This window comes from Manihot esculenta, chromosome 16 (genome assembly GCF_001659605.2).
Source record: "Manihot esculenta cultivar AM560-2 chromosome 16, M.esculenta_v8, whole genome shotgun sequence".
Taxonomy (NCBI): Eukaryota; Viridiplantae; Streptophyta; class Magnoliopsida; order Malpighiales; family Euphorbiaceae; genus Manihot; species Manihot esculenta.
In genome coordinates, this window is record NC_035176.2 from 29,320,565 (window position 1) to 29,345,097 (window position 24,533).

Genomic DNA, 24,533 nt, shown 5'->3' on the forward strand with positions numbered 1-24,533 from the left:
ATTGATTTCTAAGTAATTGTAGAAACCAGATCTTATTTTTTAAGAAAATTGTGTTTATAAAAATTCTAAGTATTGTAAAATGTCAATAACCGAGAGAAAATCTTAGGTTAAATATACACTTACAACACTATATTAATTGGGGTAATCCATTAGCAAAAGTTATAAAATTAAATATAAATTAATTATATTATTAATAATTTTTTTAAAAAATAAAAATAAATTGTATATATTAAATAAACTTAGACAAAGATAAATGGAATAATTTTATCACTATAGCTTAATCAGTAAAATGAATTTTAAGTATATAGTAATAATTAAATTTTTTTTATAAATTATTAATAATATATGATTATTTATTTTTAAGTATTAAAATGTTGAATGAATTATAATTTTATTCATGCGTTTAATGGACTAAAGTGGGACTGTGTTTAGCCAAAATGGAGCGAAATGTGAGGTATGGCAATGATGCATAGTGGTTTGGGACGATTAATAAAGCTGAACCACTAATTTCCTAATCAACAAGCAATAAGCTAAAATACTCCCCTTCATTCAGGCAAGCAGCCTGCCGTGTTTGACAATTCAAAAATCAGAATCTGTTTTACAGCCACAAATTTGCGTTTGTTAGGCATTAATTTATACCAAGAGTTGAAATGTTAGGTTAGGAAACATACAAGCCACCTGTTAAGCTAGAAAGTGTCAATATCAATTAATAGTCACCGAATTTTTACAAAATTATATATTATTTTTTATTCTTAAAATAATTTTTTATTTTAAATATAAAAATTAATAATAAAAGGAATTTGGTAATTTCTTTTACATTTCTTGATTCCAAGTATATCCATGCGTATGTTTTTCCACATATTAATCGATCTATGCATGTAGCGTAGGCATGTTATGGTATGATTCCCTCCTTTAACTTTGCATTAATTTTTTTTTTGTTTGGCAGTCAGGGATTTATGCATCGTCCCTCTAACCGAGTATTTTCATGACTTGAAAGAAGTCCCCTGAATTGTTGCAGTCAAGCCTGTGCACAAAGGATTCAGTTTCCTAAAAATGCCTTCAAGAAAGAAGAGTCACCTTCGATCTACCAACCAAAACGACCTTCAATCTACCAACCATTAGATTAAACTCAAAAACACAACTATTTGAAAACATCCGTATAAGGCTATCCTATCACAGTTACATACAAGAAGCATACAAGGGGTAACCGGAAACTCCATCGGAAATGTCAAGTAAAGAAGAAATGAAAAAGTCCGGTCAGCCCAGGCCAGTTACGATCACATATAAACGTCTTAAGTTAGTGATGGGTTTCGTCACATTGTTGTAAATCAGCCACCGAGAATGATCTCCAAGGAGAAAGTTTCTGCTGGGGGGATGGCAACGAAGCTAGATTATTATGATAAGTACTGGATCTTGGATGTAGAGGTGGAAGTTGCGGTGGAGACTTTGAATTTGAACTAGAACTCGAATCCTCACTCGTGCTACTGATACTCTCAGAGCTGCTCATGGCAACTGCGAGAGCTAATGTGCTGCGGCTTGAGATAATTGGTCTTTTTGATATCCCTCCACCACTGTTTATGTGAGGGAAACATCTATGTTTGTCCCACAAATGGTTGAAAGCAAGTAAATTTTTGCGTTTCTTTGAATATGCATTCTCTGGTTTTGCAATATCTTTAATGGAGGAAGACGATGATGCCTCAGTCAGACTCGTGAAGGACTTTGATTTACCATTGTAAAAGCTTGAAATGCCTCTCCTGCAAACAATTCAGTGTTTCAGTGATCAATTTTTTGTACATTTAACCAAAAATTTGCCGAAGTTTAAGATCCCCATTTGTATTAAGCAATCAAGGATCGAAGAACACAAGTTATTAGATTCTAATCCTAAAAAAAGCAAATGGGTTTTATTAATGGAGATTCCTTGATCTGCTAAAATCCCATTGAAAATAAAACAAAAATTTACCTCATAGGCAAGGCCTCCTCCAAGGAATCCATAGAATCAAACGTCCCTTTAAACGCGCTTTGGACCTCATTTTCCTCCTCACAAATCTCGCCATCTAATGACTCTCTCCCCGACAGATCGCTATTCTTTCCGATGGACGACGTCGTTGAGGACGCCGATGAGCTACATTCATTCACTTCCGCCTCCTCCTCCTCCTCCTTATCTACCAGTCTACTCTCCGGCAACGAGTCGAAGATCCCGGGCGTGGCGACGCAGACGATCCCTCCGCGGACATATCCAGAAGATTGGATCTCTCTCATCCCTCTACTACTGTCTAAAGCTGCAGACATAGCTTGCTTTGAGATTTGAAACAAGAAGGCAAAGATAAAGAATTTGAGAGATGGGATTCTTCAAGAAATGGATTACAGATTACAGAAGAAACAGAAATGGAGATCCCATTTGTAGCTTTCTTCTGATAAATATGGAGGTGGTTAGAGAGAGAAAATAAAATAAAATAATTAAAAATCAGTTTTGATGATTAAAGAGAGAGAGAGAAGGGCTTTAATCTTATCCTCATCCACTGGGTGTTAGAATATTCGTTAATTTTGTTTTATTGTGAATTTTAATACTTTTGAGTAATTCTCCTCTGCTTCCAATCTCATAGTTGCATTTCATCACTTTTTTTTTTTTTTTTTTTTTATTAATTTACACTCCCTTGGCTTTTCCTTTCTACTCTTTTGGAATAGATAAAGATTCTTTCTTTTCCTTTTTTTTTTTAAATTCCAAAATAATGAGTAATAGTTGCAATTAACTATGTAGTTATTAGTATTTTCTTCAAATAGACAAAATCTTAATTACAATTCTTATTTGTCTAAGAAAAATAAATCATTTAATTTTCTAATTACTCTTTATCTTGGAATTGATTGAGATTTGACATTTTAAACTTTAGTTTTCACTTGAAAGTTTATAATAATTAAGTAGTTAGATGATAATAAAGTGGAAAATTATCCTAATTTGGGAGTATGCCAAATTTATTCAAATATTGAAAGATAATAAATATTTTTTTAATAATTTAAAATATAAATAGTTCTAAAAAATTGATCAAAAACGTGGACGGTGGGAAGGTAAATGAAATGAGTAGTAACACGTGGCCGATTGAGTAAATTTCATACAAAGGGACACGTTCTTGTCGGGGATTTGAACAGATATTATCTTGCTGGAAGCTATGACGTGGTACTGACGATAATCTTTGGGTCTGGTGAGCCTTATCCATAACACGGGCCCACCAATATTTTTGATAAGATCTTTGTCTCTCTGCTCTCTCTCACCCTATCATGTTTGCTTTGTGGCTCCTTCTCCTAACCTCTTTAACTTCCATTTTGTTTCAGACAACATTTTCCATATGTTCTCTATTTATAAATTTTGTTAAATATATATCGTGATACTGTTGATGATAAAATAAAATAATTTAATTTATTAAGGGAAAAGAAAATTAGTAATTGATTTAATATATTTTCAGTTTATTATGGTTACAGGCTGTGTCACCTACTTGAGGATTTGGATATGGCTTCCCCCACGCCCACCAAATGCTCAGCTTTAGCTTGGTCGTGTCTCCAAAAGGATGATGCATCAGTGTGGGTCCAGCGTGTCCACAACTGGGAGAGTCGTTACAGCTCTTTATACGACGACGTCGTGTCCGATGAGGTTCTTATATCTTCATCCTTATCGCATTTCACGCATTCTTCTGCCACGTGGGACTTTTGACATTTCAAAACTTCTTTAATCGCGGCACTAGCCATGCTACCCATACTCGCCTTGTTCTGTCGACTCAACTCTTTATCTAATACAATACTAAAATTGAAAAAACCCTAATCGTCTAATGATTGATTTCGTCAAGCATGGAATGGCGGTGTAAATCAGGCAAGGAGAGTGATTTCCGGGAAGGTTGTAGAGATGATAATACAGCTAGATTATTATGAGATGCTCTGGATCGCAGATTCAGATGTGGAGGGAATTTTGAATTCGAGCAGGAATTTGAATTTGAATTTGAATTTGTGCTACTGATGCTTGAGGATCTGCTTAAGGCAGCTCTTCCAGGCTTTGGGCTAACTGGCCTCTTCGATATCCCACACCTATCCCTTAGGTTCTTGCTCCAGATCTGATGTGCAAGTCGGTTTCTGCGCTCCCTGGTGTATGCATCTTCTGGCTTTCCAATGTCTTTAATGGAGGAAAAAGAGGAAGCTGTAGCCAGACATAGGAAGGACTTTGATCTGCCATTGTAGAAATCTGATATGCCTCTCCTGGAATTCATAGACATGTAAATTCCAACTTAAGAAGCGTAGAGCGTAGTTTTTCTTCCAGTAAGAAGAAAAAAAAAAAAAGGGAAAGAAGAGATTAATTTACCTGATAGGCAAAGCTTCCTCCAAGGCATCAATGGCATTGAGTTTACCTTTATATGCGCTCTGTACTTCATTCTCTTCCTTGCAATCCTCGCTGTCTGATGATTCAGTTTCAGTCCCCCATAGATCACTGTTCTTTCCAATCGACGACGAAGTTGAAGAGCTAGATTCCTCTACCTCCGCCGACGACTGAAAAAACCAGCACATGTTGGGGCTGATAAAGAATCACTTTATTATTACAAGTAATTAAATGTAAGTTTGTTGGGTGTTGGAGATTAATAGATAAAATTATTTATAGAGAATGAATTAGAAATTGGAGAGAGTAAAATTCGAGGAAAGAAGAGAGGCCTTATCCTCATATCCACAGGACCTTCTGCTACTGGTTGATTGATTGATCTCACACGTTTCTGAATTTTAATGCAGCAGAGTCAAAGTAGATGGATTATCCATAAAGATAACCATATTTAAATCCGAATGCGATTATTATTTTATATTTGTGAGCGATGGTGGCCGCCGGCTCCTCTGCCTGGCAAAGGACGCCCGTCTGTTTGAGTTTCGGTTTGTGGCTTGTGAGGAGTGACCAGAGGCGGAAAGCCCCCAAGGTTTTTTCAATTTTTTTTAACTGTGTATAGTAAAAATTATTTTGTTTATTAATTTTTCTATTGCTATAATAAATTTTAAATTATTATATTCTGCCTTTAAATTTATTAATTTAAATTATTTATTTTGTTTAATACGTTTGGTTTATATCTTACTAATTTTTAAGTTTTTTCATCTCTTTTTAGTTTTTTTTTAATTTTTTGTTATTATTCAGAAAATTATAACAAATTCAGAAAATAAAATTATAATTTGATATAAACATTATATATTTTCATGTTGAAATTTATTTATTACGCTTTAATGCTTTGAAAGCTTTTAATATTTGCTTATGTACAAAAAATCAAATATAATATATTCAAAATTATTATAAAAAATATATATATAAATTCATTACATTAGACAAAATATATCACGATGAGTTGATTAATTGACAAATTTTAATAATAATAATAATAATATACGACCTAATTAATTTTGTAAGGTTTCAATAACCATAGCGATATTATTAAAATAACACTCTGACAACGATTTACGATTATTATAAAAAAAATTATTTATTTATTATAAAAAAATAATATATTTTAATAACAAAATTTATTTTATATTTAATAAAATTATAATTTTAATTACGCTTTTTAATTATTAAAAAAAAATCATATCAAACTGTTGCTATAAAAAGTTCTAATTCATGGAATAAAAGTCATTTTAAATCACTATAAAAATTTACTAAGAATAGCAATATATTCTAATAAAGAATTATATTATTTATTAATTAGTAACGAATTTTGAAATGTTTTATTAAATTTATAATTTAACAATATTTATCAATTTGTTATTAAATAATAAAAATTAAAATTATTCATAAATTTAATATAGATTTCAAAATTTATTATTAAATTAGTAACAAATCAGTAATAATTCTATTTATTATTAAATTTTAAAGAAAAATATCCGCTTTTTATGTTTGAAAGTAGGTCTGTACAATCGGTCGGTTCGATTCTGAATCGAACCGAAATGATAAAACTGAAAACCGAATATTAAAATTTTAAAAACCAAAAAAATCGATTATGAAGATATAATCGAACCGAATCAAACCGATAAAAATCGGTTCGATTCAGTTCAAACCGAAATCTTCTGGGTTGGGCTTGGGGCCGAAAGGGATGGAGGGGTTGGGGTGCTGGGTTGGGTAAGAGAGGCCAGAGGGAGGGCTTGGGCTTGGGCCTAGCCACTAAATCGATTTTTTAGTTTGATCGGTTATTTAACATGTTTAAACCGAATCAAACCGAAAATCGAATAATTTTAAATATAATAACCAAACCAAACCGATTATTTCAAAAAATCGAAATCAACCGATTTGATTCGGTTTTTCGATTTAGACCGAAATATGCTCTCCCCTATTTGAAAGCCTAAATTTTTAATTTTAGTAACAAACTAAATTTGTTAATAATCCACTATTCTATAATATATTATTAAATTTTGGATAAAATATTACTTTTTATATTTAAAATTTCACATTTTCTTTTAAATCTATTACTAATCAGTGTGTTTATATTATAAGAAATGCTTAAATCGATTGCTAAAAATATAAATTTTATTGGTATAAATTTATGGCAGTAATATATAATTATTTTATATTGTTATTATACAATTGTAATAGTAGATATTGTATAATAATATTACAATTGTTGTTAACAAAATAATTAATAATAATAATAATAAATATTGAAATTAAAATATTTTTTATTAATATTTATAATTTTTATTATTATTATAATTATTAATAATTATTAATTATATTACTGCTATATATTAATCAATATAATAATAAAACTAATATTGTTATAAAAAATTTTTATAACTAATTTTAATATTTATTGTTGTAATTGTATGTTTATATACTCAAATTTTTTTTATCATTCTATTTATTCATTTTTTCTCATATTTTTTTCTAATTTTATTTTGTTCTCTCATACTTATTTATTTTCTTTTAATTTTTTTCAATTTCTTCTTCTTTTTTTCTCATTTTTCTTCATTTTCTCATTAATTTTCTCTTTTTTCTATTTTTTTTATTTTCCTCATTCTCTCTTTTTTTTCTCATAAATTTTCTTCTTTTTTCATGTATTTTATTATGATTAATTGTCATAATATTAATATAATTTAAGATAATAAAATTAATATTTTAATATAATATAATAACAAAATCAATATTTAATAGAAAATTTTATATTTTCTATATTTTTTAAAATTGATAACAAATTTAATATTTTCAAAAATTTTATTTTTAACAAATTACTCATCAATTTAATCCATTACTAAATTTAATAATATATTTAATTTTTATCAAATTAATAATAAATTTCATAGTCCATTACTTAAATTCCATTTCTACTTCATTACTCATCACATACAAAATTAATAACGGATTACTAAATCCATTATTATTGAATTGGTAATATGCTACGTAATAATAGACATAAAATTCGGAAAGTATTTTGAAGATTTTATGATTTTTGAGAATTTATTTATATAAAAAAATTAACAAGAACAATATTTTATTAAAATTAGACTAAAAAGTCATTGTATAATTTAAGGACACAATAATTGATAAATTAAGAAATACTTTTATTTATAATGAATAATTTTGAAAAATAAGAATTAAGGCAATATTTTTCTTTTCATCATAATATTTTTTTGAATTGAAAATTAAAAATGAAATAGAATTTAAAATCTCTCAGATTTACTCGGATGTACTTATTGTTATATTAAATCTATGATTACCGTTTCAGGTAATATTAAAAGTTTTAAATTTAATATCATAAATAAATATAAAATAATTAAAAAAATTTTAAATTTAATATCATAAATAAATATAAAATAATTAAAATATTCTTATTGGTTTATAGATTCCCTCCTCAATGTTATTTTTATAGATATCATCGATGTAATAACAAATTATAACAAGTGATTATACAAGCTAATCGTGAAATGAATAATTTTGCTTGCTTGCAAAAAATTCTGAAACCCTTTACACCATTAAATGAAATGAAATTTAATTTAATCAGACTTGTGCCACTGATGAGAAGCTGCATCTTCATTTTTATGCATGAGCTGATTGCTATCAGATGCGAGCCTTGCCAAGACACCGACTGCCTGAGAGTTGACGTAGGTGCATGGCTCGGTCATGCATGAAACGGTTCGTTCGTCCGAAAACTTGTCGTATTTGTCAGGTCCACCCAGAAACGCACCGGTTAGCTCATTAGGGTTCGGTCCTTTCCTATGGAGCCATTCAAAGCTCTTGGAGCAGTCGACGTTGTCTTTTGCTTCATTTAATGGAATAGAAGCGCCTCTGTGGTGTGCTTGAGTTGGTGGGTTGTTTCCAAATCCCACCATGAACGATCTGTTCAGCGGGTTTTTTCCTAGCAAATAATCCATCTGCGATTGTACACCATGTTAAGTTTCTAGTTCTTGATTCGTACAACATGGGTTGATCAGAATTTTTAGTACCTGTTGCTGGGCAAATTTCAAGAGGGCGGTTGAGTCGAATTGCTTTTGTCCACAGGTGACCTTTTGTTTGTAATCCTCGAGGATGTCACTGTAGACGGAAAACAATAAAGCTGCGCCTGTAACATATTGAGTGTTAGCCCCATCTCTCAAGTGAAGCATGCCACCTGAAATCAACGCAATACAGAACTTATCGTCAATATCTGTATTTCAAATGGTACGGTAAGCGATCATTAAATTTATTCGTAATTTTCTTGTAGAGGGAGAGAGGAGGAACCTGGAGTGAAATAAAGCTGATGAAAAGGGCTATCAGGGAGCACAGAACATACAAAGCTATCAGCTGCTTTTTTATGTGTTGTTAAGCCGTTCTTTCCTTTAAAAAAGTACTGCAATTATGAGAAAGACAATCAGCTTCAACAGAGAACTCTTCAGGATACGTCAAGAAGACAAGTCTTTCAATGTTTAGAGAGAAGAGAAATAAGAGAATGATGAACCTTGGAAAGCAGGATATTGGCTCCAGCGTATTTGAGATCCCAGCTAAACTCAGAAACATCAGCATTAATAGCTTCGTCTGTAAGGTATTTTAAGTACACGGAGTTGTGGGTTGCTTTATATAACCAAGTTGCAGCCCACATAAGCTCATCCTGGAATATTAATCATCCTTCAAGTTTAGCTTTTACTGTAAAAACTTACAGCCATATGCAAGAGAGAGAGAGAGAGAGAGAGAGAGAGAGAGAGAGAAAGAGTTTACATTGTAGCCAGAGAAAGAGCAATAGAATGGGCATTCTCCATCATAAGTTCCTTTGTGTGATTTTGCAAATGTGAAAAGCTGAAAAATAAAGAAAATATTAATTACGATTGTGTATCTTCCTGCAGCACAAATTAAGTAAACCCATAAATATTGCAAAGGTTACCTGTTTGGCTCTGTTGAGGAGACGACTAGAATAGGTATTATTGAAGCGTCTAAAAACAATGGAAGAAGCAGCCAGGGCAGCTGATGTTTCTGCTGCAATCTCTGTTCCAGGTTTATTTGAATCAATCTTCAACACAGTTCTTGGTGTCTTCATATTTTCTGGTCGAACCCAACATTCATGATCCTTTACTGGGTCTCCCACCTTCATCAACCGAAAAATTAAACAACCATCGATCTCTTAAAAAAAAAAAAAAGATCAGTTTAATCAAAACAAATAATCATCTGCTGATTATACCTGAACATACAAAGAGTTGGGTGTACTGCTGGCTTTCAGGAAATAATCTGTGCCCCATTGGATAGCGGCACGAACATTTTCCATCTCGCCGGCGGCTTCTATTTCTTTCTTATATGCAATAGCACTCCATGATAGAGTTGTAATGGTAAAAGCCATTGGAAATCCAAATTTAACATTGTCTCCTGCATCATAATATCCCCCAGAAAGATCCACCTATACATGCAAATATCAACAAAGATATCACCTTTATTTTCTTCATTCCTCGGGGGAAAAAAAAAGGTCTAAACTGATTTTTTATTACAACGTAGAGAAAGAAAAAAGACTCACGTTTGCTTCTTTGCCATCGTCAAGGGCAGAATCTCCTCTCCAAGGAATCCTATTGTTTGATGGAAGTTTTCCTGATCTTTGTGCTTCCAAGAAAAGTATCGACTTTTTAAGAGCATGCTTATAATCAAAATGACCATTAACAGCACCCAAAAGCCCATGAAAAATAACGAACCATGCTATAATAGTGGCCAAGTAAGATCTGATAAAATTACCCATGACGAAAAGGGTTTCAATTCACAGGGATCAGAATATAAATAATGATATCTATTTTATTTTCCCCCCCAAGAGAAAGAAGAAACCAGGAGGGAAAATGAACCAGGGGGGAATGAAATGCCCTGTTTGGTGTTAGGAGCTTATAAAGGCAAAGGAAACAAGGAGGTTGAGCTTTTTCTGCTGAAATCGTTGGTTTTTAGAATAGAAAACACAAAGAAATTGTGGCTGTGATTGAAATGGGTAGTTTTCAGTTAGGGTTGTGGATGGTGGTAGAGAGATTCCTGGAGAAAAATGGGAGAGGTTATGTGACTAAACTAATCTATTTTATATTTTTTATATACCATTGATTAAGTCTAGCAATAATTATTTTCTCTAAAAAAAAAAAAGTATAGGCAATAATTATCCATTTAACACTTTTCCATTTTGTATCAATCACATTTGAAAAGAAAAGTATATTTGCCTGTTAATTATGTATGACCAAAATCACGAATTTTGAATGAATTTAAATATTTTTGTGGCATTTTTTAAATATTATTATATACTATTAATTAATCAAAATTTATGTGCTAATGTAAATAAAAAAAATATCTTGCCACAACCCACTTTTTTAATTCAGATATATGTCTATTTAATTCTTTTATTTTAAATGAAGTTAGATTATAGTTTCTAGAAATTATATTTTTTAAGTAAATAATATATAATTTAAAATTAAATATTTATATTAAAATTCAGCAAAAAGAATTTTGATACAAATATTAATATAAAAATTATTAAATGTATTTTTATATAAAATTAAATATATAAATTTCTATATATAAACCCATTATATTTAAAAGGAGCTAAAGTGGTATATTCATATTATGCATCATACTAATATATATCTTTATTTGAATTTTTAAATAATAATTAATTTATTTTTTATTTAAACTTTTTCTAATTTGATTATTTTTTAAATTACTGAAAATTATTAATTTTTTTAAAAAATTATATTTTATACATGAACAAATATTTTTACAAACTTAAAAGTTTCTAATATATATATTAGTTTTAAATGTAAAAAATTCTAATATATTACTTTTAAATATAAAATATAATCAAGTTCTTATTTGAAAATTTATGATAAATATAAAAAGTAATACTTTATAATATAAATATATTAAATTTATATTTGTAATAAAAATTTACTAATAATTTTAAAATATTTATTATAAATAAATATTAGTAATAATAATTTAAATTCTGTTATTTAATTAATAATTAAATAAAAATAACTATAAATAATAATTTATATTAATTTTTATATAGTTAAATAATCAATGTGTCATGAAAAGATTTTTAATGAAATGATTTTGAATTCAAATTAAACTATTAATTATAACTTTATTTTAATTCATATTAATCACATTTTAATTTGTATATACTATTAAATATAATTATGTTTTAAATTAATGGATTAAAAAGAAAATCGCCGTTGCCGGGGATCGAACCCGGGTCACCCGCGTGACAGGCGGGTATACTCACCACTATACTACAACGACTGGCTTGTTGTGTAATCATTACAGATTTATTTGATTTGTTTAGAATTAGATTTTTTTATTTTTTATGTTTAAATTTAATTAAAATATTCTTTTATTTGTAAAATAATGTCTTTATTCTTTTGTATCAAGTGAACACTAATTAATTTATTTTAATATTGAATCTCTTATATTTTTAATTATTGATATTATTTATTCATTTGAATTTATTTAACTTGATCAAAGATAGAAATTCAGTTAAAAGGATTAAAGATTTTTTACTTTATAGAATATAAATAATTTTTAATTATTTATTCATTTATAATGTCTCTTGTACTTTATTAATTTTTTTTTCAATTTTAATTATATTTCTTTTTTTTTTTTAAATCTTTCAATTGTTAGATTGATTTTTTAAAAGTTTTAAATTATTAATTTACTTGGATTTTTTTTTTGGTTGAGACAATTTCTTACAACTATATATGGGAACATACAAATTATTTTGTTATCTAAAGAGAAAGTTTCTTTATTATTCTTCGAAATATATATATATATATATATATATATATATATATATATATATCGACATATATTTTAATTAATTTTTTTAATTATTTGAATTTATTTTTTCTTATTGGAAGTTTATCTATATAAAATCACTTTAAAAATAAAAATTTATCATTATCTCACAAAAATTAACACTAACTTTACGTCATAATAAACTGATTGATTTTAATTAAATAAGAGATTTTTTATAAGATATTGAAATGAAAAAAATTTATTTATTAAAATTGAATCGAATAAAATTTTTATGAAAATTAATTTAAAAGGAAAAAAGCTTTTTTTATTTTTTTTAAAAAATTATGAAATGTTATCTAACATATTAAAATCATTATTTTAATCTTTTTTGTTTTATAATGAGAAATGAACTTTTCATAATTTTTTTGTTTTTAAATCAATTTTCATATAAATCAATTTAAAAGGAAAAAAAGACTCATTTTTTAGTTTATTTTTAAAATTATATTTAATATTACATCACATGTTAAAATCATTATTTTAAATTTCCAGTTTGATAAGGCAAAAGTATCTTTTTATTTTAATTGAATTATAAAAATAAAAACTAAATTAATAATTAAAGTACAAAAAGTTTATGAATTTTAAATTTATATAAATATTATAAATAATTTAAATAATAAATATTTAACTATAAATTATAAATACTTATATGAAATAATAATATTAATTAAGTTACTTAAAATATAAATTTGTAGGTAATTTATTAATTTTATAGATGATAAATATAATTATTGATGATCTGAGATTCAGAAAATAGGGTTTACAATGAATTCTGTAAAACTGGAAAAAACCTAGACCTAGAGAAGAGTATTTCTCCGCTAGTGACATGCTAATAGAACGTATATCATTGGTCCACCTATCCCTGCTACGTTAATATAAACGTACGAGAGAATCAGATCTCTGCTCCATGCGTAACGACCTCTGATTCTTTTAGGACGCGTATGCGGGTGGATCCACACGAGGGACATGCGGATCTACTTCCTGGTTTCAGGTTGGGCCAGAGGGTGAGGTACGGGCCAAGCCCAACGAGAATCGACTAGTCCAGCCGAAAAGGTCGGGCTGGCCTTGGAGATGGGAAGCTGGACTTAGTGCAAGTCGTGAGGTTTGAGAGTTTCGGGATGATGGATCTGCATCGTGGACTGGACCCCAGGCCGGGGAGGGAGACCAACGGTCATTAATTATATTTTTTTATTGAAAATTTAAAAAAAGGAATCCGATCTTTACTAAAAAGAAAATAATAACTTTTAAAAATTAATTTATAATTTAAAAAATTTAACTTTTTCATTATTTTATAATTTAAAACCTTAAAGTTAACTTATTAATAGTCACGAGATTCGAGGATGTCTTAGGCTTCCATTCTAAAGAGGGAAATGATGTTAGATCGAGTCTGGCGGAATACAAACAAATCCAAATCCTGGATATGTGTAAACCCGATCAAGACAAAAATTACCTACCCAAACAGTGCGTTCACATGAGTATGACCCCGGACACAATGCACTGCAGCAAAGGCAAGAAAAAGAATATTCCTGTTACGAATTATGTCTGAAGAAGAAGCTGAAATTTCAGTTCAACTTTAAACATCCAATTCTAGGCAAGAATAAACATGATGAGAACATGTTGTCTGATAGAAAGAATACAAGGTTGCTTTCATATTTTTCCATTAAATCCCCACTCTGAAAGTATGGAGAACAGGCAAGAGAAAATCCATTATCTTCTGTGAACCTTTAATCAACAGTCAAAAGAAAAATCATTCCCTTCTCGCATACGTAAAACCAAACCCACATTCAAAATTTTTAGCCTGCTAAACATATGATGCCATCTGATGGAGGAGGTGTTTCTTCGACTCTTGATTCCGAAAATATTTGACTTCTTCAAACTATGAACATCCTTTTCTAAGTAAAAACCTTCTTCGTCACAATAAGCCAGCTTCGAAAAGATTTCTCCGTCTTAAAGTCTCATCTACAAGTTTGAAAGTTTTCTTCACAAGTTTCTGATCAAGAGCAGTTGTTCTATATATTTTAAACACACGATCCACACGATCAGGAGTGGTGCTTTGAAAATATAACTCCTCAAATTTCTTCTTCACAAATCTGAAGAAAAAGATCAGTAAAAATGGTCATTGAGTTTCTGGAACTTATATAAAGACCCAAGTCAGTGGAAACTGCAGAGAGTGTTTCTTATGTATTCAATGAGTTCATGTCTATCATTCAAAGCAAACTCTACAGGTACAGAATCATAGGACTATTTGCTCAAGTACAAAATGCTTACTCGTATGCGTGCTCGATCTCTTGTTTGCCTGTGGAAATTGGCTGGTAATCCTTGAACCACTCGCATACGTTCAATGGCACCTATACAACGTAAAATATCAATGATCAAACTAATATTAATTTCGTAAATTACTGAATAAAAATGAGATGTACATTGTACAAGCTCTTACTTTCAGAACCTTCTTCTCAAATAAGTCAAATTTGTTGAGAAAAAGCATGAAGGATGTTTTCTGCATACAACAACCCAGAATTCCAAAGTAAAATTAAACCAGGAAACTACAGAGAGAGTAAGACAGTATCAGAGAGAGATGCATAAAAACAAAACCTCAAAACATGGCTGCTTCAGGACCCATTCAAAAAGCTCCTTTGTCTCCATCATACGATTCTTGTTTTCGTCCTCAAAGAGTGTCTGATCATACCTAATAATAAACTACCAATTCAAAGTTCTTTCCAAATTGACAAGTGCTCTGATATTGTAATGTCAAAGTCACATGTTAACAGATAACAGTTCAATAAGTCCTTACTGACGGTAAATACCCATGTAGTTTAAAACTTAGTGGCTACCATCACCAGCTTAATGTTGAATAATGCCTTAGCATTGAGCCAGTGTTCATTACTTGGAATAAGTTTCAATATCTCATGGTTGAGAATTGGTTAAGCTTACTCGCTAATTGCAGCACAAAAAATTACAGCTTTACTCCTTCAAATAGATGGATCCATTTCCGCCTTTCATTTCTCTGGCCACCAACATCAAAAAGTCTGTAAACTTCACCACTTTTCTTGTTCTCTCCAACAGGACTGTTGAAAGTTATAGCCAACATGAGTTGAATGAACTATGTAAAAGCACCATGCACATGGAGGGAACTCGTGGATTTAAATACATGGGAAGAATGCTCATTTATAATGGCAGATGTACAGTAAACCATAAAACAAAATTGTAGTGTATTGGTTTTGGAACAGTATAACAAACACAGCAACAACAATAATTAAGCCTCAATCCCAAACTAGTTGGTTCAGCTACACGCAACTCAACTTTGTTTGAGACCAAACGGTAAGTCAAAAACTCAAAAATCATCAAAATGCAAAGAGAGAAGTGCACAATAAAAAAATTCATTCACCTGAACTGGATTTCTACGACACCAGTTGTCCGAACTCTTGCATAAAGAACATCTTCCTGCAATATCAAATGCTTAGAAGCTGTTTAAAAGAACCATAACCGTGAGGATCTATCATCTAAACAAAGTTCTCCGAATGAATTGCTCATAGAAGCTAAAATGCCAATAAAATGTATGCTTTGAATATCCAGACTCCATAGTTGAGGTATAAAATCTACTTTGTGACATGTAAGTATTTCACAGGCTTAATCACAAAAGAATCCAAACATTTTCTCAAAATTGCAATTTAATCCAATCATTTCAGTTTGGCAATTCAGGCAAATTTAGTTGCAATTTTATCCGAGCGACTAAAATTGAAAATAATTGGATTAAATTGCAATATTGTGAAAAGGTTTGGTTTACTCTTCTTCTTTCTTTCCCATTAGGCCTATTTCAAAAATGCTCAAATGCAATCAGCAAACCACTAGATGGACTATTTTGCTCTTCAGTTACCCCATTTATCATGATTCTTTTTCTTTATTCCTCTCTTCTAAAACAACACATTTCTACAAAATTCTAATCACTGACATGTGAATTGTTATATCATAAAAGTTTCCTTAAATTTTATTTGACAAGTAACATAACAATATCTGTTAACTGTAAATCAGAATTGAAAAATTAAACAAAAAATGATTAATCAGGTTATCAATGTCATTTGTTAGAAAAATTATTGATGGGATTATCAACTTCCCAAACTAAAAGTTTTAGGTTCCCCTTGCACCGGCAAATCTAACACTCCTAATTAACAAGATTGGTAAAAACCTTTTAAGTTTGCAGTAACAGTTCAATTTAGACAGTCTCATCCTAATTAAATCATGCCATAGCAATCAAGATGAGATCTGCATTTAGACAGTTTACCCATGATCATTTCATTGCATAACTGATAATAATTTTTTATGATAATCAAACTTGAATATTGATAATATTGGCATAACATGGAACAAATATGCAAAAATAAAAAACCAAATACCTTAGTGGGAATGTAGTTTGGGTCAGACAATCTTTGCAAATTTTCCATGAAATACTGGGCACAGTCTGGAACTTGCAGCTCATTACCCCGGATATATGTTTCCTAGAAGTGTAAGGTGCATTAATGCTAAAAATACTTCATTTTAGAATTCACAACTGGAAAGCTTAATTAAATTATCTATTAAGGAAAATAAACATCAAATTCTAAAGCAATAAGACATAAGCTGGAGAATCAGTAACTGTATATGTATTTTACATAATAAGCCAGCTACCTGAATTGCAGCATCTTTCCATAAAGTTTCAGTCTCCTGTGCAAGCTCTTTGGTCAGACATGGATAATCCAACCTGCCTCCAATTTCCGCCAACTTCTCTCCGATTTCCTAATGTCCAATTAAAATCAATTCGTTACCAGCAAATCCTGTACAATACAGGACTCCACCAGATTTCTCAAGAAAACAACTAAATCCATCAAATTTCCCAACACAATATTCAAATAATTCAAGTTACATAACTCATAGCATTGCACAACTATTAAAATATTGCTAACAGATAAAAAAGATGACCACACTTGAAGCAATGTAAGACATTTCAAACCTTATTTTCACTGGATATGACATATTTTGAGGAATCCGTTTCATTTTGAGCCAATTCCTTTGACCCATCGTGCAATATCTGTGCCAATACATTGGTTGTGCTTTCAATATATAATTCACAAGTTTTTGCAATTCAAAATTTTTGCCATCATCGTGGCAGACTCTTTGTATTCTTTACATTATACAAAAAGGGAAATAACCAACACACCCTTTCAAGTATTGCATACTTTTATTGTCTGATAGACATTGGCATGGATGACTGATATATAGCTCTTCAGTTCTGACTCATCAAAACCACTTTGAAACAAAAGTTTTATCTGCAAAGAAATCATGCAAGTGAATTGCAATTAAGTAAATTGTCTGCAATCAAGTACATAACAAAAATTGTTCCATACCTGCTTAAATATTGTGGACTTCCCAGAATCTCCAGCTCCTTGATCATGAAAGTTGAACACAACATGTTATAACAACCCAAGAAGGAAAAAACAAATATTAAAATAATTGAAATGGAAAAAGAATGCTCTTGAAAGCTGTCAAAACAAAGAAAATAAATGAATATACAAGCATTGCAGTACTAAATCTCAAACAGGTAGAACCAAAGTTCAAGGACTAAAGATGCTAAAATCCATGTCCAGGCTTACATCCACAAGCACACGCCCTTTAAGTTTCCATCAACCATCAGAAAATGAGAACTTTTGTAAGTCAATATATTGATGGTAAAACGGAGTTTTATCAGTGAAAGCATGAAGCACACAAGAATATAACTGAAAGTGAGCAGAAAGAAATTTAAGATAATCAATTGACATTGCATTATCTCTGTGCTGCCCTTTAATATGGAAAATGCAAAGAACAAATAGTATTTACTAACATAACCAAGGAAATTAATATTTAAGTCCTCAGGTAACATTGTAGGCTACCCAATAACTAATTGAGTTATTAATTATTGTTCCTTCATTTGTGAGAATGAACCTCTCCATGAAATCACGCATTATGACACCCCCCCCCCTTTTTGCCCATGCTTTTCTTAGCCATTTAAGCTCAAATCTGCAACATTGGCAAACTACTATGGATAGTTGCCAAATAATAAATCAGAAAAAAGTTTGAATTTTGAGTACCAAGTAGTAGGAGTTTCTGAATATGCTTTTCAGCCTTTGCTTCTTGTTCAATTCGCCTTTCAATTTCTGCAGCCTGGAATTTACATGAATTAAACGACAATTTGAGGCCTAAAGCTTATGAGAGTAGAAAGAAATAAAGGATAATTATCATTCTATATTAAATTATTGAAGTTTGGTACATGAAACGTAATTCACCTGTGCAGTCTCTTCAGCATCTGCTTCACTGTAACGACGCTGTTTACTGCAGAGTGAGCCCATATTTTGTATTACAATATGCAGCATAGACAAGGCAAAGATCAGGCTTGACTAGGTATCAAAAGATTATTTGATTCCCTTATACAAAGATCAGTCATAATGTGATCAATTTAACCTCCCCATGATGCCACAAACCTGTAGAAGACATTAAAGATGAGACACATCATCCTCAGACAAAAAAAGCTTAAAGCATAATCACCAGGAAAATATGATGACATGTCTAATATTATTTAAAATGCGAGATTGTTCCAAATTGAGAAAAAATGAAAAACCATTTAGGCAACGCAGTTGCAAAACTAATGTTAATGAATTGTAGCAAACACAAGGAGATCTCTTTTCCCCACAAACATCAAGCCTTCTACTTGATCTTTTGTAGCATGTGGGTGACACAGATTAAGGTTTCACTGAAATGCTGAAACCAACTGGAAGATTGTGGTCAAAAGGCTAAAGACTGGATCAAGCATTATGATGATTTCATATAAAAGTGCTAACTGAGCTTCAGTTGATCAAATTCATCAAGCAGGTGGCAAAATTTTACATGCTATTTCTCGTGAATCCAAATTACACCATCAGCTAAGACACGTGTTGTTGAAATAATTAATACACATACATGAATGCCCACAAACATATCTGCCATTGATGCCTACAATAAATATGCCGTGTGAGCTGCAAGTATATACTGTTTTTCGCGTGAGCTACCTTTTTCCCTTCCCCTTTATAAAGCAACAGTTAACGGATTCATCAACTAAATTCTTACAAATTCTTGGAAAAAAAAAAAAACACTTTCTCAATGAAAGCAAATTCCAGAAAAACTTATTTACTGCTTAATTTTAAGGCACCCCACCAGAAATTTTCGTCTTCAAATAAGTTTGAGGAAGGAAATTTTATATTTTTCTTTTTTTTAAAAAAAAAAAAGGCAAACGGATTGAGAATCCAATGCCCATTTAAACTAAAAACCAAAAGAGACAAGCAAAAAATATATACATATAAATCAAACCCAGAAGCGAATCGATTATAAAAAAGCAAAAACCTGTTGATCCGCAACTGTTAGAGCTGTAGAAAAGATCCCTCAAGAAAATGAAACCCAGAAAAAGGGAAGATCTAGGAAAGGAAAAATTAGCAAATGCAAAGCAAAAGAGTGAGCTTGAAGAAAGTTACCTACTATAGCCAATGACTTGGGTGATTAGTTTAGTCTGAAGGAGAGCAATTGGCAGGTCTTTGTTTGTGGCTGTTCCAAGAGTATATGTATTATTATATGGAATAATAATAATATAATAAAAGTTAAAGAAATAGTTGGAATCAAGAGGTAGCGAGCGAAATCTTGAAGAAGGGAAAGAGAAAGAAAGAGCCCCCAGAGCTGCAAGCAAAGCCCTTTAGGCCTTCCCCTCTCTGTCTCTCTCTTTCTCTCTGTCTCTCTCTGTTGCTTCTTGTACTTCTCTTCTTCTCTAGTCAAAGTTTCAAAAAGGGTAGCGAAGAAAGAAGAAAAAGAAAAAAGAAATTTATTGATGGAAATGTACAAGGGTTGATTTATATATGGTTAGAGTGTGTACATGGGGAAGTCTTTTCTCGGGAAAATACACACTTGGATACAAACACGCTCTGTGACTAATATCCCAAGTGACCTGTACTGCTCAGCTCTTTCTTTTCTTTTATTTTTTTTTTCTTTTCCTTTCCTTCCTCTGTCTCTCTGTGTACTGCAGTATCTTGCCTGCCTTATGACCAAAGGACATCTTTGCTAATCGACAAGTTTTCCTTCAGATTATCTGTTTCTTTTATTTTAGTAATAAACTATTACGAAATAATAAATTAGTTTATTTATTTAAAGTTAAATAAATTTAATTTTTATTATTAAATTACTAATTCAGCTTAAGTAGGCTGGATCAGTCAAGATCATAGCCGTCCACATTCTAGAACAATGTTTACCCAAGAAAAAAAATAAAAAAAGAAGAAAATAACTGAATTTTTTCTTTCTATTCTATTGACCAACTGTTACGTTTAGTATGATGAAATTAAAGATCTAATTTAATATAAATTTGATTATTTTATTTGATAAAAAAATATTAATAATTATATAATATTCTTTTTATCCATAATTTTATTTATTTTCTAATTATTTTAAAATTTTTTTATTTTTTAGACTATATTAATATATAAATTGATTATTATAATTTTATTTTATTTTATTTTATTTTTAATAAATATTTTAAAATATTTTTTAATATTTAATAAAATTTAATATATTTAAAATAAATATTATGCATGATATTGCGGGGCAAGACGATTAGAGTCTTATTGGACAATAATGTTTAATGATAATATTCAATATTTAATATTTAATATTTAAATTGAATCAAAATATTTTTTTATTATTATTTATTATTTGATAATTGCTATTTTATAATAATATTTGATGATTAAATTAATAATTAATGAAAAATTACTTTAAAAGTTGATAACTATTAGTTATATTTTTTATATTTATAATTTTTTATAAATTTATGTATTTATTTATATTTTTTATAAATTTATATATTTATTTATATTTTTTATTGTTATTTTATATCGAATTATCTAATCCTTCTCAAAATTATCTAATATTAATTTTACTAATCCTTCTCAGAGTTATGTAATATTAATTTGGATGTATTAATTTAATAGTTATTAATTTTGATCCATTTTAATAATTAATAATATTTATTAAAATTATATAATATTTTAATATAATCAATAATTTTTTATTTTTTTTGAAATAGGGGTGGCGGAGTCGAACTTTTGACCTCACAAGACTACAAGGATGCACTTTCCACCAGGTTAAGCCTCGGAGTGCTAATATAATCAATAATTAAATTTACTGTTTTTTTAATAACTTTATAAATTACATAAAACTTGAATGTGTTATTGTAGAATATAGATAGAATAATATAAATTAATTATTAAAGTAAAATTTAACTAAATTAATAATTAATAAAGATAAAATTTAATTAAATAATATACATTTATTTTAAATTTAAATATTAATGGATTAGTGTATGTATTAAAAATATATTAATAAATAGTAAAACTTATCTAAATATGTAGATAATTCTTACTATAATAAAGTTTGATGTAAATAAGAAACTAATTTAATTAACTAATTCAATTAAAATTTTTTTAATTAATAATTATTGTTTAACCAATTAAAATTTTAAAAAAATTGTAATTAAGAAATCTAACTAATGATATTTCCATTATTTCCTTCTCCTCCCATATTTATATTATATAGAATACTCATTTAATTCCTTGCGATTAATATCGATGAAAATTCATTAATTATTTTTTTTAAATCGATAAATATTTTTCTAAAGTAAAAAAAATTGAAAAGAAAAACTAAATTAAAAATGTGGGAAACCAAAATCATATAAATGTTTAGTTTAATCTGTAGTGATTTATGTGTTTAATTTTAAAAAAATAGAATTTTTTATTAATTATGTTAAAATTTAAGGATCATAATGTAATTTATTCTTTTAATTTTTATTTAAATTATATTATAAAACTTATAAACTACAGAAGTTGTCTTTTAATTAATTTTGTATATACCATATTATATAATAGATCAATTATTAATTTAATAATAAAATAAATAATATGATATATATTTTTATTAGTAATATTATTATTATAATGATAATAATTAAATATAATTTTTACTAAATAATAAAAATATATTAACTGTAATTAGTCATTAATAATTAATTATGAATATCAATTGTATGAAACAATTAGTTCATCCAAATTAATCCTCCATAATCTGTTCTGATTTTTTCCTGAACAAATCAAAGTTATTAAAATTGTACAGAAATGGGTAGGTGGGAGCCTCTACCAATAAAAAATTGGTATTCACTGAACCAGCTGCCGAAACAAGAACATCAACACCCTAGATTACCTAATTTCTGATTTTTTTTTTAGAAAAAAGAGTAAGGGAAATACGCTGCGGCTCACAATATACGTAAGAGAGTTGTCTTGTCCAATAACTTCGAATAGCTTTTCAATTTGGACATTCTATTGATACTAGTAATGGCTGCACAAAACTACATAGTTGAAATTAGGGAGAGAAACTCTAAAAAGAAAGAGACAAAACGCATTAGGAAAAATAATTTGTGATGAGAAGGGTTTGGGCTTAGTTTTTATCATGGCTTTTAGATTTGATTTTGATCAAAGTGTTGCTTTCTCTGTGAGCTTTCTTTTCTTTGTTCTTCATGGCAGAGAAAGTTTGTGATTCATGTTGAGTCTCCTTCACCTCGGCGACTCCTCATCAATTGATATAGTTTTTATTATTTTGTGGATTTTAAGCTTATGAGTGAGATTTGCTTTGTTGATCTATAGTTTTGCTGGTTACCATGGTTTATCATCTGGTTTTCCTTGCCATGGAATAAATGGTGATTGTGCGGTTTTAATTTTTACATTTTTTATAACAGAATTATGCTAGTTCATAGTAGAAGTTTTCTGTGTATTTATATATAGAGGATCGCATTCTAACGACACTGAAGAAGATCTTTACATATATGATGCTGATAACTCGAGTTCACACAGATATATCTAGAGAGTACCACTCCTATGAAAGTTCTACCACATCTTTTTTTTAGTAGTGATCCGATGTCGTTCTGATGGATTTATTTTGACCTCTTTTGCTTTTTATTTTGATCGTGCTTACTTAGTTGCATGTATCTTTATATCATTTTTTTTTTTTTTTTGTGTTTTGGTGGTATTCCTTTCATGTGATATTGATTTCTTTGAGTGGTGTTGGTTTCCTTAGGTGGTGCTTCTTCTATCTTCTCGATATCATCAATATTTTATTTCAACGATCACATATATAGTTGGTGTTAAATGGATTACAAGTTAATTAAGTCGATTATTTGATTTGTGCATCAAATTCATCTGAATTAATTATTATTAGATATTTTTATATACATATGTATATAAATTTAAAGATTTTTCAACTATTTTTTTGTTATTAAATATTGTTCGTTTAATTATTACCATTAGCAAAAAAAATTCAAATTAAAATATCTCAATGCATAAAATTTAAAATATATTAAAAAATTCAACTGATTGAATTAAATTAAAATAAATCAAATTAAAAATATTTTATTCTATTTAATTTTTTCTCTTTAATTTAATTTTATAAATTATTAAAATTTAATTATCAATTTATTTCGATTTTAAATCAATCTTACTGAATTTCATTCAAATTACTAACACATTTTTGAGTTGCGTCAAATTTAAAACAGAGAGTCAAATGAAAGTCATCTGTAGTAGAATCAGGCAGATAAGATACCTCCCATATTCTCTTCACGGTTTATAAAACTTTTTTTTCAAGTACAATCTTAACACGGGCTCTTAATGCAAATGATCATATTAGGCCCATCAATCTTGGGTTTTCTTAATATTTTTTATGTCATCATTTGATATCTACAACTAATTTTAATTTCTTTTAGACTATTCAATATGAAATTTTGTGTATTCAATTAATCTAAATCCATATTGAATGGATTCATTAAAAAAATTAAAACTCTTTCACTTAGTTTTTTTTTCAAAATCGTGCACAATATGTTTTTGAGAAACTTATTAATAAATCAATTTTCGTTTAAAAATTTCATTAAAATATTTTTATTTTTTTCATTACCAAATATCACCCCTTATTCTTTTTTTTGGTTTTTTTTTATTTTTTTTCTTTAAAATTACTTTAAATAAAAATAAAAATAATAATATTTTAATAAATTTCTGAAAATATAAAAATTCGCGCTTTATATTTTAACATGAAATTGGAGATATTTTAATAAAAAAAATAAATCTTAGACAAAGTTGAAATTTTTTAGATCGTAATATTTCTTTACTTATATAAATTATGATTCATTTTTCTTATATTT

At 29.0% G+C, this 24,533-nt stretch overlaps 4 protein-coding genes and 1 non-coding gene across 5 annotated transcripts; all 5 read right to left on the bottom strand.

The window, feature by feature from the left end:
• Nucleotides 1-1,085: 1,085 nt before the first annotated feature.
• LOC110602916 lies at nucleotides 1,086-2,474 on the bottom strand. The gene is made up of 2 exons (XM_021740517.2): nucleotides 1,961-2,474; nucleotides 1,086-1,754 (listed from the first exon to the last, which is right to left on the bottom strand). Exons 1-2 carry the CDS (start codon nucleotides 2,287-2,289, stop codon nucleotides 1,298-1,300), a joined length of 786 nt encoding a protein of 261 aa, XP_021596209.1. The 5' UTR covers nucleotides 2,290-2,474; the 3' UTR covers nucleotides 1,086-1,297.
• Nucleotides 2,475-3,393: 919 nt separating this feature from the next.
• Nucleotides 3,394-4,885, bottom strand: LOC110602896. Its single transcript, XM_021740481.2, has 2 exons — nucleotides 4,343-4,885; nucleotides 3,394-4,239 (listed from the first exon to the last, which is right to left on the bottom strand). The coding sequence occupies exons 1-2, from the start codon at nucleotides 4,543-4,545 to the stop codon at nucleotides 3,816-3,818; spliced, it is 627 nt and encodes a 208-aa protein (XP_021596173.1). The 5' UTR covers nucleotides 4,546-4,885; the 3' UTR covers nucleotides 3,394-3,815.
• Nucleotides 4,886-7,880: 2,995 nt separating this feature from the next.
• Nucleotides 7,881-10,479, bottom strand: LOC110603497 (endoglucanase 16). Its single transcript, XM_021741245.2, has 8 exons — nucleotides 9,975-10,479; nucleotides 9,648-9,860; nucleotides 9,354-9,554; nucleotides 9,191-9,268; nucleotides 8,934-9,083; nucleotides 8,717-8,825; nucleotides 8,443-8,606; nucleotides 7,881-8,370 (listed from the first exon to the last, which is right to left on the bottom strand). The coding sequence occupies exons 1-8, from the start codon at nucleotides 10,188-10,190 to the stop codon at nucleotides 7,993-7,995; spliced, it is 1,509 nt and encodes a 502-aa protein (XP_021596937.1). The 5' UTR covers nucleotides 10,191-10,479; the 3' UTR covers nucleotides 7,881-7,992.
• A 1,174-nt stretch (nucleotides 10,480-11,653) lies between these two features.
• Nucleotides 11,654-11,725, bottom strand: TRNAD-GUC. The gene has a single exon. It is a non-coding gene; the product is annotated as a tRNA-Asp (tRNA).
• Nucleotides 11,726-13,781: 2,056 nt separating this feature from the next.
• Nucleotides 13,782-20,240, bottom strand: LOC110604013 (guanine nucleotide-binding protein alpha-1 subunit). The gene is given in 15 exon segments (XM_043952043.1): nucleotides 13,782-14,364; nucleotides 14,543-14,622; nucleotides 14,712-14,771; nucleotides 14,867-14,960; nucleotides 15,206-15,236; nucleotides 15,239-15,339; nucleotides 15,660-15,715; nucleotides 16,666-16,767; nucleotides 16,937-17,044; nucleotides 17,259-17,336; nucleotides 17,485-17,574; nucleotides 17,653-17,690; nucleotides 18,373-18,445; nucleotides 18,568-18,762; nucleotides 19,790-20,240. Coding segments are annotated over 14 exon segments (1,176 nt in total). The 5' UTR covers nucleotides 18,655-18,762; nucleotides 19,790-20,240; the 3' UTR covers nucleotides 13,782-14,186.
• Nucleotides 20,241-24,533: the final 4,293 nt, after the last annotated feature.